Genomic DNA, 16,180 nt, shown 5'->3' on the forward strand with positions numbered 1-16,180 from the left:
TATATATATATATATATATATTTTTTTTTTTTTTTTTTTTTTTTATTTATCTATTTATTTATTTAAATTTTTTTTTTTTTGAAATATACAACTTGGTTAAATTATTTCCGTGTGTGTATCAGTACTTTTGGAACATTTTGAGCACAGTTTCAATAATACCGCGATAATGATAATGATGATAATTTTGGTCCCAGTAACTGTGATGTGAACTGTTCCTGTGGTTCTGTGCCTACTGTCAGAGAGGTGACTGGATCCCATCAGGTCCAGTGTGTGTTCATCTTCTTACCTCTGCAGCTCAGTGATCCTCAGCTGAAGCTGGGCCACCTCCTCCTCCAGTTTGCCCTTCTCCAGAGCGATGCTGCTCTGGACCACCACCCCCTTGGGTTTGGTCAGTCTGGCATGGAGGTCCTTCCCTGCAGGACTGAATGGACACACAACACAAGGAGCAGTCAAACATCTAGAACAAACAATCTGCTTTTTAACTAACAGTTCCTTTGTTGCGATCGCACAAAAATCCGGTTCTGATGTTAGTTGTGAACTAATAGAATCTGAACATTTGAACAGGATCTGAAACTGGAATGTCTGTAAAACAGAATTTCAGTTTGAACACAGTTGGAACATTCGGTGATAGAACATTAGATCCTGTTGGGATCAAATCCAAATGTTTAGTATTTGTGCAGATTTATGATGGAACTTAATTCTTCTAGGAAATAATCATTTTTAAAAAAAAGACAAACAAAAAACTGCCTTTTTAACAGTATCATGATATATAGTGATATATCATATCGTGATCCTAGTATTGTGATTTGTATCGTATCATCCGATTCTCGCCAATACACAGCCTTAATTACGACCTCTATAGTTTGTTATCATATGGAATAGTTCACCCATCAGGCATGAACCAACTCCTAATGTGGGCGGCTGCGGCTCAGTTGGTAGAGCGGGTCGTCCAATGACTAAAGGGGGTTCGAAGGCTCTGACTGTCCACATGCCGAAGTGTCCTTGGGCAAGACACTGAACCTTAAATTGCTCCCAGTAGGGTCAGGCAGCGCCTTGCATGGCAGCAGTCGCCCGCTGGTGTATGAGTGTATGAGTGTGTGAATGTGAGGAATTGTAAAGCGCTTTGGGCACCATTAAGATATAGAAAATGTGCTACAGAAGTTCAGTCCATTTACCATTTAATATTCACAAACAGCAGTGAATGCACAGAATTTACCAACAGCTCAATAGTCATGTTTCCGTCCAATACAAGCTAAACTTGAGCTCAATTTTAAGAAAATCTTTAAACCTTGACAAGATGCAAAGAATTTAGTAAACCGTACACGACCTCCTGGGTTGTGCTCTCACAAACAATAGAAATATACAAGAATATCATCTGTTTTTATAAATGTAACATCATGCTGATAATTGAACCCATGTTTTTGGATCAGCAGCTGAATTCCCAGTGGGACTTACAGGACTCGTCTTCTTGCTGCTGGGATCTCAGGTTCAGTTTGAGCCGCCTCAGTGACTCTTCCTTCTCCTTCAGTGATGCTGTCAACTTCTGAATCCTGACGGTGGCCACACATGGAATGAAAGGAGAACCCAATGAAAACACTTTGGAACAAATGAGGTAGGTGTGAAAAGGCAGAGACGAGAACATTCAGAGGTTTGGATTTGGTGTGAACACACAGACTGCGGGGTGAAACATGCCCCACATCCAAAAGGGCCCATCATTCAGACTTTTAGACCAGTTACAGCACTGGTTTCCAACCTTTTTTGGCTCGTAACCCCATTTTAACATCACAAATTTCTAGCAACCTCAGACATCCAAAACTGAGACCTTTGTGTTTGGCTAAAATCAATTTGTTTTTGATCCTGCAATAGTTTGCTTTACTATGTTGTGTTATGACCCTGGGTCATAATTTGTCTGTTTATAGGTGTATGTGTTTTCTGTTTAGTGTGTGTGTGTGTGTTCTCCCCGTCCTGTAGGTGTGCTGTGCCCCTTTTGTGTCTGTTTGTTGCAGGAAGCTGATTGGTGGAAGGTGATTGCCCGGCCCTTTAAAAATGGCCTGGAGTTTCCATCCTCGCTCTCTCTTGCCTCCTGCCAGCTTTCAACCCTGTGTTCGTGTGTGTGACCGTCAGTCTTCGTGCTCCTGCAAAATTCGATTGTATATAGTTGTGAATAGTTTTGTAAATCGAACCCTTTTCTGGTAGGGGAGGTCGGCTCTTTTTGTTTCACTTTTTCTCCTGTTTTTGGTTAGGAAGTTTAGGCAAGTTTGCTGTATTTTATTTCGTGCATTTATTTGAGTAAGTAATTTAGTTTAAACTGTAAAGAAGATATTTTGTTTGTTGTTTTAGCCGCTCCCTCCCCTAACCCTTCCTTAGTTGTTTAGAAAAAATAATTGGAATAAACATTGTGAATTTTAGTTTTTGACTGACGTGTGAGCTTGGGAGCTGGGAGGGGACAAAAGTGAGCACATTATGTTCGCCCTGGTAAACCCCTAGGCCGGGGCGTAACAGCTGCAAATAAATGTTAATTTTAGACAACATTTAGACTATAATGTACATTTTATTAGTAAGTTTAATTTTTTAATTTTTATTTATAAATTATTAGAAATTTCTAGCAACCCCATACATTCAAAACGGAGACATTTTTTTGCAAAAAATTAATTTGTTTTGATCCTGCAATAGTTTGCTATACTATGTTTGCAAATAAATGTTAATTTTAGACAACATTTAGACTATATAATATAATTTTTTTACAAAATAAGTTTATTTTTTAAAATTTTTTTATTTATAAATTATTAGAAATTTCAGGTGACCCCGGACATTCAAAGCGGAGACATTTTATTTGCTAAAATTAATTTGTTTTTGATCCTGCAATAGTTTGCTATACTATGTTGCAAATAAATGTTAATTTTAGACAACATTTAGACTATATAATGTAAATTTTTACAAGTAAGTTTTATTTTTTTAAAAATTTTAGTTATAAATTATTAGAAATTTCTTAGCAACCCCATACATTCAAAAACGAGACATTTTATTTGCTAAAATTAATTTGTTTTTGATCGTGTAATAGTTTGCTATAATATGTTGCAAATAAACATTAATTTTAGACAATATTTAGACTGTATAATGTAAATTTTTATTTGTAAGTTCTATTTTTTATCAATTACTAGAAATTTCAGGTGACCCCATTTGAATTCCAGGTGACCCCACGTGGGTCCCGACCCCAGGTTGAAAACACTGAGTTACAGGAAGTCACAGTAGGCAGGGGTGTCACACTCATTTAGTTCAGTTCCATATTCAGCTAAATTGGATCTGAAATGGGCCGGACCAGTAAAATAATAATATAATATATAAATATTGTCAACCTCCAAACTTTTCTCTGTGTTTTAGAGCAAAAAAAATTAATTTACATTATGAAACGGTCTACCTCTACAAACTATCCTTCAAAAGATGTGAATAACATGAACTGAAAAAAAAATCAGTGTAATTTTATCAATATTCTGCCTCAGTTTATCATTTCCACATGTACATTATAACTTACAGATCACAGTGGATCTACAACACACAAACCATTGAGTATCAGGCAGAATGTTGTTAAAATTGTACTTACTTCTCTTAAGACATTTCAGGTTGTTCATATTTGTTCAGTTATTTACATTTTTTGCAAATTATACTTTGTTTAGTGTAAATACGTGAAAATATTTACATTTACAAGGAGAAACATTTGGAGTTGTCATTATTGTTATGTTATGATCGGATTTTACTGGTTTGACCCACCTGGAGATTGAATTGGTCTGAATGTGGAACCTGAACTAAAAGGATTGCTTAATATCTTAGTATAATTTTTGCATTTCATAAATTCATCCCAAGGGCCAGACTGGACCCTTGGCAGGCTGGATTTGGACCCCGGGGTGCATGTTGATACCTTTGCAGTACGGAATCCATCAAATAAAGAAGAAAAAGAACCAGGCGGAAACATGAGCTGCTGTAACAGAGGAGTGAGCTCCGTCTTTTCTTTAACTTTGAACCAAAACATTGGGATTCTGAAGTGAACATCCAGTGCTTACTCCTGCTGGTGTTTATCAGATGACAAACTCAGCTCCATTTCCATTTTGAACACTTTTGTCTTCAGTTTTTCCAGCTCAACGGCACTGGGCGATGCATTTTCTGTAACATAAACAGAACAAATATCATCCAAATAAGTCCAATCTAAAGCAGTTCAAAGTGAATGTGAATGTTCTGTGGGACTAACCTGTGCCTCCTGCAGTTTGTTCTTCAGGGTCTGGATGGTGTTCTCCTGGTCTTGGACCCGTGACTCGGCTGTCCTGCAGCTCCGTCTGCAGCAGCTGAGTGGCCTGTTTGTGGTTGGACATGCGCTCGCTGGCTCTGACCCGGGGCCTCCTTCAGCTCCTCGTTTTCCACTCGCACAGACTGGAAAACAAACAGGTCACCTTTAAGGGTCTCAACCCAAACATCACAACGTCAGTGACAGCTGGGAGGCACAATTTTTTCCAAACTGTGTAACTATAAATGTGTAAAATCATCATCTAACACAGGGGCGTCAAACTCATTTTAGTTCAGTTCCACATACAGCCTAATATGATCAATAGTGAGCCAGACCAGTAAAATAGGATCAGAACTTATAATAATATCAATTCCAAAGTTTTCTCTATGTTTTTGGGTGAAAAAAGTAAAATTCCTTATGAAAATGTTTACATCTATGAACTACACTTGTATATAACATAAAAATATACTAACAACCTGAAATTCTGAAGAAAAATAAGTGCAATTTTAACAATATTGCACCATAGTCCTATCATTTATACATGTGCATCACAACTGTCAGATCACAGTGGATCTACAAATACACAAAACATTTAATAACAGACAGAATATTGGTACAATTCCACATACTTCTCTTCAGACATTCAGGCTGTTCTATTTGTTCAGGTTATTCACATTGTTTGTAAAAGGATAGTCCTGTAAATGTAAACATTGTTGTGTAATTTACTTTGTTTACACTGAAACAAAGAGGAAAAAAATAGCTTTTTTCATTATTTATGGGTTATTATGATAGTATTTTACTGGTCTTACTTAAGGTTGAATTGACCTAAAATGATTTGAACATCTTTGACTGTTCATATCTTCAGTGTCATTTTTGCATTCACAAATTATCCCACAGGCCAAATTGGATCCTTTGGTGGGCTGGATTTGCCCCTGGGCCGCATGTTTGACACCTGTGATCTAACAGAAGCAGATCATTCATAAAAGCATTGTTTATCTTTCGTATGAACCCCTCGATGCTCTCCACCAAGTTGAAAAGGTCAAAGGTTATCTTCATCATGTGGATCAAATTTTTCTCAGTTCTCCAGTGGAAAATATGTGCATATGTGTAGCATTCGTGTGCAATATTTGAGCTGGTAAGTAGTCTTTACCATTATTGCCATAGCCCTTGAAGGCAGTGTTCTTTACAGACTTAACATAAGTGGGCTGGTCCAGTGGAAACAGACAGGTGGACTTACTTTGACCTGGTCCTCAGCCTGTTGCAGCTGCAGAAGCAGCTGCTGGTTGTCTTTGAGCAGGTCCACCTGTGTTTGGAGCGGCGCCCCCTCCAGGGCCTGCAGCAGTGTGGACCTCTTCCTCTTCTCCTGTCGGAGCTCAGAGTGGCTCTGAACCTCCAGCAGCTTCAGCTCCCGCATCAGGACGGTGTGTTCCTCTGTCATGTCCTGCAGCAGTCACATGGATACGACATCAGACAAACATCTGATAGAAATAAAAAGTACCCTCAAGTATTTTCCACCTGGGCAGTACCTGCAGAGTCCTGGTCCTGTTCTGGATCAGAGCAGACCTGCGCTCCAGCTCACAGTTCAGGATCCCTTCCAGGTTACTGTAAGTCTGGGTCTTCAGCTGCTCCTTAAACCACTCCATCTCTCTGAGCTCCGTGGTCACTTCACTGCGAAAAGACACCAGGTTGGTCCGCAGCTTCTCCAAAGTGCCGCCCATTTTCTGCAAACAAGGTACAAAAAACAAGGTACAAGGTCAAACCAGATTATATCTTTTTTTTTTTTAATACAAATTTGTTTATTGGGTTTTTTCTTTTTGAAACACACACACATAAAACAAAATAATAAAACTAAACACAAAACACAGGCTGGGAGTGGTCAGAAACTAAATAAATGAATGAATAAATAAATTTTATATAATATATATATATATATATATATATATATATAGATATATATATATAATACATGCATAAATGCACACACAGGTATACATATGCACATACACATATCTTTCAGGCTAGACATATGAAGGTAGAGTACAGTATTCAATACAATGGAAGCTGGATAGGAAAAAAGAAAATCATTTTTATACAAAAGCTCTTGTCGTTATAGCAGATATATTCACATTAATATAGTCAAGGAATGGTTTTCATATTCTTTCAAAGGCATTGGTCTTGTGGTGCATGAGACAGGTCAGAAAGTCCAGGGGTTTGAATTCCATTAGTATCCCCTGCCCCCCCACAACTGAGGGGGTTTTATCTGAAATCCAGTGCTGTAGAATATTTTTCCTAGCACAAAAAGCCATAACATTATACAGTTTTTGTGATACCATCCGGTACACGGACACTAGGAAGGCCAGAAGCAGAGGAACCGGGTCGAGTTCAATCTCCATTTTGAGAACTTACGTCATTCCAGTATTTTTGTATTTAACACAGGACCAGACAGTGAGTAGATCACTAATTTCTGTCCTACATTTAAGACAAACTGGAAACACATCCTTTCTATATTTGTGAAGATGGCTTGGAGCAACATGTGCTCTATGCAGTACCTTAGGCTATTATTATTATTTTAAAAAAAAAACAACTAAAGAAGCTTGATGTGTTTTCTGCAGCATGAACGTATTTGCTGCGGTTCCTCCACTGAATCCCACCCACCAGCGTTTACCTGCAGGTACAGCTGCCTCCTGTCCAACAGCTCTGTGACTCTGGGTTTCCACAGTGAGTGGAAGTCCTCGTCTTTAATGGAGTAACTGGGGGCCTGTGTTTTACACAGAAGCACATCCTGCAGACGCCGCTCCTCAAAAACTGCGAGATCGTTGTTGATCAGGGCGTCAAACAGGTTCTTGTAGCAGTGAGTGTGTGCCTGAAGGTGCTCCTGCAAGGAAACAAGTTTTGTGCTTATTAGAAAAAAGGAGAAGCGACTTAGATGTCTATTCAGCATGTTACTAGCTGCAGGAAAAAAGGTAATAACTAAATGATGGATGACACAAGAAGAACCAACAATAAATAATTAGACAGACATAACCACTGGAATTTATAGGATGGAAAGAATAACCTTCACTGTAAATTTTGAAGATGGATTTTTTGTGCAACACTGGGAGGGATGTGTGAGATATGTGAAGCCTTTCAGATCTGATTTTGCTGAGGTGAATGCATGAATATGTACCCAAAAATCCTCTGAAGGAAATATGTTTTTGTGTTTTCATTTATACATTATTTATTTATCTATCCATGTGTGTATCATGGAGCCCTGAGATTCATCACCAATTTCAAATCTCACCCATCATTGTCTGCTTTATGATCACGTAGGATGGTTTTCTTTGTCGGCTCGCAGACTGAGTCCCTGGCATATTTTAATTTATAAGTCTGTTCTAGGTCTGCTCCATCCTACCTTCTGACCACAGACGCTTATAATCTTCGTTCTCAGGATCTTTTCTTTTGTCTGTTCCTAAAGTTAGAACTGAGCAGGGAAAAAAGGCCTTCAGGTTTCGGCGGCCCATTCACCTGGAATGAACTACAAAAAGACCTGAAACTGAGGGATCTGGTTTGGTTGGACAGTTTAAAAGGATGTTGTATGACTTAGAGAGGAGAGACATGTGTCTGCAGATGTTGTACCTGACACACTTTGTCTTCATCTCATGGGCACTTTTTGCAAAGTTGACTTTGGAAGGTTTGACTTGTCTGTGTGTTTTTTATGTATTCGTTTTATGTATGGAAGTCTGTGTCTGTAACCATTTAATGTACTGCTGCCCGTCTTGGCCAAGACGCTCTTGAAAAAGAGATTTTTAATCTCAATGAGGTTTTCCTGGTTAATAAAGGTAAAAAAATAAATAAAAAAACATTGATTCTTTACTTTGAGATCCTGTATGCCAGGACCATGATGAGCTGCTGTAAATGTTTCTGTTTTTTTTTGTTTTTTTTACACCCACCTCTGGATGTGCATAGTTTGTGTATTGGTTTGGTTTTTCAATGTATGAAAAAAAATATCCGAATTCATTCAATAAGAAGAGAATTAAAAATAAATAAATAAATAAAAAAGAACTGGAGCTGTTTGATTTCAAATGGAATGACACTTACTGCGATGTGTCCCAGAGTGTCCAGACTCTGCAGTCTCAGCCGACACACTGCGCTGTACACAGCCATGGTAGATTTAGATTCAGGTAGAGGGTTCAGAGAACACTTGACTCCTAAGCACTGGTCCCGGGCCATGCTGGAGACGCTTGAACACGTGTCTGCGAAGCCCTGGAAGTTCCTAAAGGCCGTCTGCGGAGATATTAGTGGGAAGTCGTTACACTCAGACTAAAGTAGAAAACTCAAAGGTCATGGGAGTGTGTGTGGGCCTTCGACAGTCTGTGGTCAATCACCTGAAGCTCCACAGTGGAATTCTGCAGCAGTGCCGATAGAAGCTCCTTCTGATCCGAACTCCTCAGCTGCTCCCTGAGCTCTGAGATGGTTCTGTTGGCTTCACTGAGCAGCTGAACACAACAACCACATCCAAAGTCATGAAATAGTAGGCCTGTAACGGCACATGTACCAAACCGAAACCGTTTCAGTACACACCTGTTCAGTTCAGTACACAGCTGTACCCAAACGGCACAGCATGTTGAGAAAAAGAAAAATGAACTAAAGCCGTTGTTCAATGAGGAACTTTAAATCCACGCAAGTTCCCCACGGACATATTAAAGGAGCGCACATTGACCCAAAATACGAAATAGCAGCTGATACAAGGTTAAAAACAAAAAAAACAAAAAAACAAATATGATGTGGACCTGGAAGGAAGAGACTGAAGACCCTCCACCATCAGTACAGTCCAGTTTGGATCAGTTCAGGTTCAGGTGAAAGACAACGAGGAAAGAGACGTTAATAAGACGGACGTTGTTTACTGACTATGAACCACGGTAGCTGTAAAACTCTCTCTCTCAAAAAAAAATACAAAACCCTTACACACTCACATACACAAACACACATAGTGGCCTAAACTGTTTGTTCTCTGTCCTAAAATAAATAATTTGGTTCAATTTGTTGTCAGTGTTTCTCTTCAGTTTGTTTAAACAGAATACTAGTTTACCCTCTTGTTAATGTTGCACTTCATGTGGAATTTTTTTGTTGTTCTTTTTCTGCAGTATGTGAACTGACAGAACTGGGATTAGATTTTTGTTGTTTGTTCAAAACTACCTTTAAGGGAAAAGTGCAATACTAATGTTTAAAATACATTTAGTAATATTAATAATTAGTTTTATTTTCTATTTTATTTATAGCAGCAGAATTACATTATTCCTGTTTTCTATATTCTATTGTGTCCAAAAATTGGGGGAAAATGTTCAAAAATTCATAAATGTCTTAAAGGACATTTTGAGGGGTTTTCTTTATTCCCGTACCGAACCGGAAAAAAAAACAAAAAAACAAAAAAACAAACAAAAAAACGAACTGTGGCTTTCAAAACCAAAATGTACTGAACCAAAAAATGTGGTCCCGTTACAGTCCTATGAACAATAGAGTTTAGTCAAACCTGCTGAGAGGCCTCTGCTTCAGCTTGTTTCTCATGAACGTTTGAAGCTGCTCCTTCAACTCCTGAACCTGACAATGATAAGAACACAGTCACAGTTGTGAATGGAATATTTGAGATGGAGATTCTGAGCCATAGACTGAAAAACTCAAGAGCAGTGTCATGATCAGTGGGAGAAATGGACTAATTTCATTTCAACGTCACATGCCTAAAACCAACTATCAGGCCAACTATCAAAGTGTTTTTTATGGTCAATGGATCCCAAATGTCCCTCATGTTTGTACTGTTCAGAATTCAAATGATAAAATAAGGAACAAAAAATAAAAGGACACACAGTCACATCCCAGTTACAGCAGTGATACTGTCCTGCAAAACATTAGGGATGTGTATCGGCAAGAATCTGGTGATACCATACAAACAGTACTTGAATCACGAGAGAATATATCACGATACTGTCAAAAAGGCAATTTTAATTTTTTTTTTTTAATTTTTTTTTTTTATTATTTTCATTATCATTTATTCATTTTACAATCATTTATTCATATATATAAATATATTAAGATTTTTATAATATTTTTCCTGGAAGAATTGAATTAAACCAGAAATCTGCACAAATACTAAACACATTTTATTTGATCCCAACAGGATCTAATGTTCTATCATAAAATCTTCCTGTATTCAAACTGAAATTCTGTTTTACAGACATTACAGTTTCAGATCCTGTTCAAATGTTCAGATTCTATTAGTTCAGAACTAACATCAGAACAGTATTTGAGTTCAATCCCAACAAAGGAACGAACATCTGCATCTCAGACAGTAAAAAGTGCTTTTAGGATGCTTTGAATAACAACTATTTAATAAAACAGTGTCAAATTATAATAAATAACATAAAAACAATATATTTTTGATGTATTATTGGTAATAATGTAAGAAAAAATGATAGATATTTGTTTAAAATACTATTAACAGCCTGTAAAAAGGCCATTACTAAAAAATGGTGCAGATTAGAACCACCTACAACTAATGACTGGATACAAACTGTGAATGGAATATTTGAGATGGAGATTCTGACTCATAGACTGAGAACTCAAGAGGAACAGTGTCATGATAAATTATTATGATAGTATTTTACTGGTCTGATCCACTTTAGACTGACTTGACCTAAAATGATTTTACACTATTGATTGTTAATATCTTCAGTGTAATTTTTGCATTTCAGAAATTCATCCTGTTGGGCCGGATTGGACCGTTTGGGGGACCGGATTTGGCCCCCGGGCCGCATGTTTGACACCTGTGCTTTAAGGTATATAACCAACAAATTATGCCCTTCAATAAAACTAAACTGGAATGGACACGTCACTGGTTCTCTTCCAAACTGCTGCATATTTAACTTTTCCAGCTGGTTCAGCTTCTCCTGAACAGCACAGATCTGGTGTTGGAGAACACATTTAGTTCCCTTTGGAGATTTACAGCAGATTTACAGTGACATGTACCTGGTCCACCCTGTCCTCCAGTTCTGCTCTGAGCTGCAACCAGCGATATATTTAATACAGCTATGGCTGATGAATGTAAGTGTAATTTTCAAAGTAAAACCTGTCAGTCCAACCTCAGACTGTAGTGTGTCCACCCTGTCTTCCAGTTGTGCTCTGAGCTGCTGTTTGTCCTGTCTCAGCTCCTCCAGAATGTCCTGCAGCTGATCTCTCTCCTCCTTCAGAGCTGTCACTGTGCACAGCAGCTTCTCCATCTCCTGGCTGGAGCTCTGACTGTCAGTTTGCTTCTCAGACAGAAGATGGTCCATCTCAGCTTCAGTGCTCTGCAGTTTCTCTGTCAGCGTCTGGACCTATAGAACGGACACAGTTAGAATCATGGAGTGAACATTTTGGGACTTAGAGCTGAGCTCTGACACACCAACCTGTTGATTTAAGGTCTCCTCGTTGTGTCTCAGAGCTTTCAGATCAGAGTTTATCTGCTTCTGTTCACAAAAGATCCTCCGAACTGACTTCAGAAGCTCTTGAGTTGTGGATACCTTAAAAAAAAACAAAACAAAACATGTGTGTCATTAACAGTAGAAAGTGCAGGAAAGTTAATAAAGTGATAACGTAGTAATGCTGCAACGTCTAAAGTGTAAAATAAAACAGAAAACAAATATAAAATATTCTACAACAGGGCAACCTGTGGCTCCAGGGCCACATATGGCTCTTTAGCATCTGTCTATGGCTCCTTTGGCCAAAAACCTAAGGAACATTTGAAATAAACTGAATGAGTCATTGCTTTTTAACATTGTTATTGGCCTAAATCTATTCCAACTTTGTCCATCTGCAGAAATGCGCAGGTCTCACATGGAATGAAATCATTTTTTCACAGCATAAAAACCAAAATGGATTATTTTCTTCCCAAATTCCATACAAGATGGTCAATTTGCATTTGGTCATATTTTGTAAGTAAGCCACTATACATGAAAGTTGCACTTTTTCTCCATTGCACTACTACATTATGTTCTGGAAATGGTGTCCATCATTTAAAAAATTGTACAAATCTGGAATGTTTTCTTTCTTGTAGTTGTATAATTTCATAAATGCACCAGACATTGCATTACTGCAGTTAAAAAGTAAGTTAAAAGTTAAAAAAAGTTAAAAAGCAAACTAATCCCAAATACGCTACAGCAGAGCAGCCACCTCATGGTAAAATGTAGATGGGTTTACATTTTTTTTTTTTCATGGCTCTGGTCAGATTTCTTTCTTTTTTTCGAGACAAAAATGGTTCTTTAGGCTGTAAAGGTTGCCGACCCTGGTCTAAAGTGTAAAATAAAACAGAAAACAAATCTAAAATATTCTGCACATTTGTGAAATGTGTCACCAAGAGCAGAAAGTGCAGATGAATTCCTGCCAAACCACAGTGTAAAATCTGCACCCTTCCAAACTCTGCTAAACTCTCAGTCAGTGTGTATCGTCACCATGTGGATGCTGTGATGCAGCTCCTCCTCCAGCTGCCTCTTCTGCTCATTCACAGTGTGGACAGAAGCATTCAGATGGGTTATCTGTTCAAACAGTGGGGGACAACACATGCATTCAATTATCTGCACAAGAATGTCATTTTGAGTGGGCTGTATTTTTACTGTCTGTGGACACAAATTCCATCATGACTTCGAAGCCTTTTCTGACTTCAAACAGTGCAGAGGTGGTGTCATCCTCATGATGTGGATCACACCTTCAACTGACTGATGCTTTTTACACACAGACCATGTTAGAAGGTCCAACAGTTATATGATAGAGGAGAAATAAAAACTGTACATTTAGAGTAAGGAAAGTGGTACTTCAGTAAACCCCCAGGTAATATAAAAAAACTAGAATATTTGTTAGAAAACTGTTTTTCTGTGAAGATCCCATCATAGTTTTATCTGTAACTGGAGGTCACAGCCCCATAAGTGTCCATGTGAGACAAACTGTGAACGTTCACCAGGTGGTCTGGGAGGAAGCTGCATTTCTGCACATCCTTTTGGCTCCGTTATCAGACCGTACAGAATGGAATTATAGATTTTGACACATCACAGGTCTGTTCAGACTGAGAACCCACGGTCCTTGGACACATGGATTAAATTCTCCAAATTATATCCATTTATCCTGCTGCCTACTCTTCCTGAAGTAAACTTCTTCTGTGATCTGCTGCAGCTACAGTTGATGAAGACACGTTATTTTTCAAAGGTCCAACCTCAGACTGTAGTGTGTCCAGCTGGTCTTCCAGTTGTGCTCTGAGCTGCTGTTTGTCCTGTCTCAGCTCCTCCAGAATGTCCTGCAGCTGATCTCTTTCTTCAGTCAGAGTGGTCACTGTGCACAGCAGCTGGTCCATGTCCTGGCTGGACCTGTGACTGTCCTCTGTCCTCTCATTCAACAGTCTGTCTCTGTCTGCTCTCACACTCTGCAGCTCCTCACTCATGCTCTTCATCTGTTTAAATGGAATGTGACATCATTGGAGTTAGACTGTTGAATGCTCCAGTATGAACATGTTAACTGATGTCTTCAGCTTCAGTTCATAGAGCTGTACCAGATCTGAACTCTTCTGATTTTGCTGGTGGAGTTCCTCCTGAGCAGCATGTAGAAGACTCTGAGTCTGTGCAGCCTGAAAACAAATCCAAACATTAGAAATAAAATCAGCAAAAGCCTTCCATACAAACTTCTGAGCAGCCGTTCTGGAACAACTGTGACACCTGTGATATATTTAATACAGCTATGGCTGATGAATGTAAGTGTAATTTTCAAAGTAAAACCTGTCAGTCCAACCTCAGACTGTAGTGTGTCCACCCTGTCTTCCAGTTGTGCTCTGAGCTGCTGTTTGTCCTGTCTCAGCTCCTCCAGAATGTCCTGCAGCTGATCTCTCTCCTCCTTCAGAGCTGTCACTGTGCACAGCAGCTTCTCCATCTCCTGGCTGGAGCTCTGACTGTCAGTTTGCTTCTCAGACAGAAGATGGTCCCTCTCAGCTTCAGTGCTCTGCAGTTTCTCTGTCAGCGTCTGGACCTATAGAACGGACACAGTTAGAATCATGGAGTGAACATTTTGGGACTTAGAGCTGAGCTCTGACACACCAACCTGTTGATTTAAGGTCTCCTCGTTGTGTCTCAGAGCTTTCAGATCAGAGTTTATCTGCTTCTGTTCACAAAGCTCCTCCTGAACTGACTTCAGAAGCTCTTGAGTTGTGGATACCTAAAAAAAACCAAAACAAAACACGTGTGTCATCAACAGTAGAAAATGCAGGAAAGTTAACAAAGTGATAATGTAGTAATGCTGCAACGTCTAAAGCAGGGGTGGGCAACCTGTGGCTCCAGGGCCACATATGGCTCTTTAGCATCTGTCTATGGCTCCTTTGGCCAAAAAACCTAAGGAACATTTTGAAATAAACTGAATGAGTCATTGCTTTTTAACATTGTTATTGGCCTAAATCTATTCCAACTTTGTCCATCTGCAGAAATGCGCAGGTCTCACATGGAATGAAATCATTTTTTCACAGCATAAAAACCAAAATGGATTATTTTCTTCCCAAATTCCAGACAAGATGGTCAATTTGCATTTGGTCATTATTTGTAAGTAAGCCACTATACATGAAAGTTGCACTTTTTCTCCATTGCACTACTACATTATGTTCTGGAAATGGTGTCCATCATTTAAAAAATTGTACAAATCTGGAATGTTTTCTTTCTTGTAGTTGTATAATTTCATAAATGCACCAGACATTGCATTACTGCAGTTAAAAAGTAAGTTAAAAGTTAAAAAAAGTTAAAAAGCAAACTAATCCCAAATACACTACAGCAGAGCAGCCACCTCATGGTAAAATGTAGATGGGTTTACTTTTTTTTTTTTTCATGGCTCTGGTCAGATTTCTTTCTTTTTTTCGAGACAAAAATGGTTCTTTAGGCTGTAAAGGTTGCCGACCCTGGTCTACAGTGTAAAATAAAACAGAAAACAAATATGAAATATTCTACATATTTTTGAAAATGTGTCACCAAGAGCAGAAAGTGCAGATGAATTCCTGCCAAACCACAGTGTAAAATCTGCACCCTTCCAAACTCTGCTAAACTCTCAGTCAGTGTGTATCGTCACCATGTGGATGTTGTGATGCAGCTCCTCCTCCAGCTGCCTCTTCTGCTCATTCACAGTGTGGACAGATGCATTCAGATGGGTTATCTGTTCAAACAGTGGGGGACAATACACACATGAATTCCTCCAGTGGTATTTTCAAATCAATCTAAATATGTGCGACGTTTAGTATAGCACAAAACATGTTTAACTGTTAATCTATGAGTTTAGACCTGTCCCCAAAAAAGGAGAAAATTCAAATACTTCCCACAGAAAAATGCAGGGAAGTAGTGATGAGCTGATCCTGGTCTGAAAAGGGTACATTTGAGTGACCTTGACCAACCTTTTGTATCACCTTCAGAAATCCCCAGATTAAGACATCACTATATCATGACCCATAAATAGTTATATTTAATGAAATGGGATGGCACAGGAAAACTAGAGTCATTCAACAGGATAATGACACATGGCTGGACTTTCATCACTCATTTTTCTTCAGATGTGTCCAACCCCAGTGACAGCCTCCTCATCTCTAATCCGTTAGTCTTTCCATGCCAATGCACCTGAATCACTTCCCTCATGGTGAACAACTTCGAAGTGGACTCCATCACAAGCACCTGTTTGTTTACATCACAGGTGTCAAACACGCGGTCCGGGGGCCAAAACCGGCCCGCCAAAGGTTCCAATCTGGCCCGCAAGATGAATTTACAAAGTGCAAAAATTACCCTCAAGAAATTAACAGTCAAGGGCATCAAATGCAAAAATAATAGCGTAATAACCTCGAAAAAATGACTCCAAATTTTCTTCTTGGTTTAATGTGAGAAAAATAAT

General features: G+C 38.8%; 1 protein-coding gene across 1 annotated transcript in view; it reads right to left on the reverse strand.

The window, feature by feature from the left end:
• Positions 1-16,180, reverse strand: part of LOC115415531 (centromere-associated protein E) — a 98,322-nt gene that overhangs the window by 37,031 nt on the left and 45,111 nt on the right. Inside the window, 13 exon segments of the mRNA XM_030129120.1 lie at positions 7,871-7,876; positions 8,354-8,539; positions 8,641-8,751; positions 9,786-9,853; positions 10,145-10,182; positions 11,276-11,622; positions 11,695-11,808; positions 12,736-12,819; positions 13,491-13,724; positions 13,824-13,898; positions 14,060-14,293; positions 14,366-14,479; positions 15,374-15,457. Coding sequence (XP_029984980.1) covers positions 7,871-7,876; positions 8,354-8,539; positions 8,641-8,751; positions 9,786-9,853; positions 10,145-10,182; positions 11,276-11,622; positions 11,695-11,808; positions 12,736-12,819; positions 13,491-13,724; positions 13,824-13,898; positions 14,060-14,293; positions 14,366-14,479; positions 15,374-15,457 — 1,695 coding nt within the window.

The sequence above is a fragment of the Sphaeramia orbicularis genome, chromosome 24 (assembly GCF_902148855.1).
Source record: "Sphaeramia orbicularis chromosome 24, fSphaOr1.1, whole genome shotgun sequence".
Lineage (NCBI taxonomy): Eukaryota > Metazoa > Chordata > Actinopteri > Kurtiformes > Apogonidae > Sphaeramia > Sphaeramia orbicularis.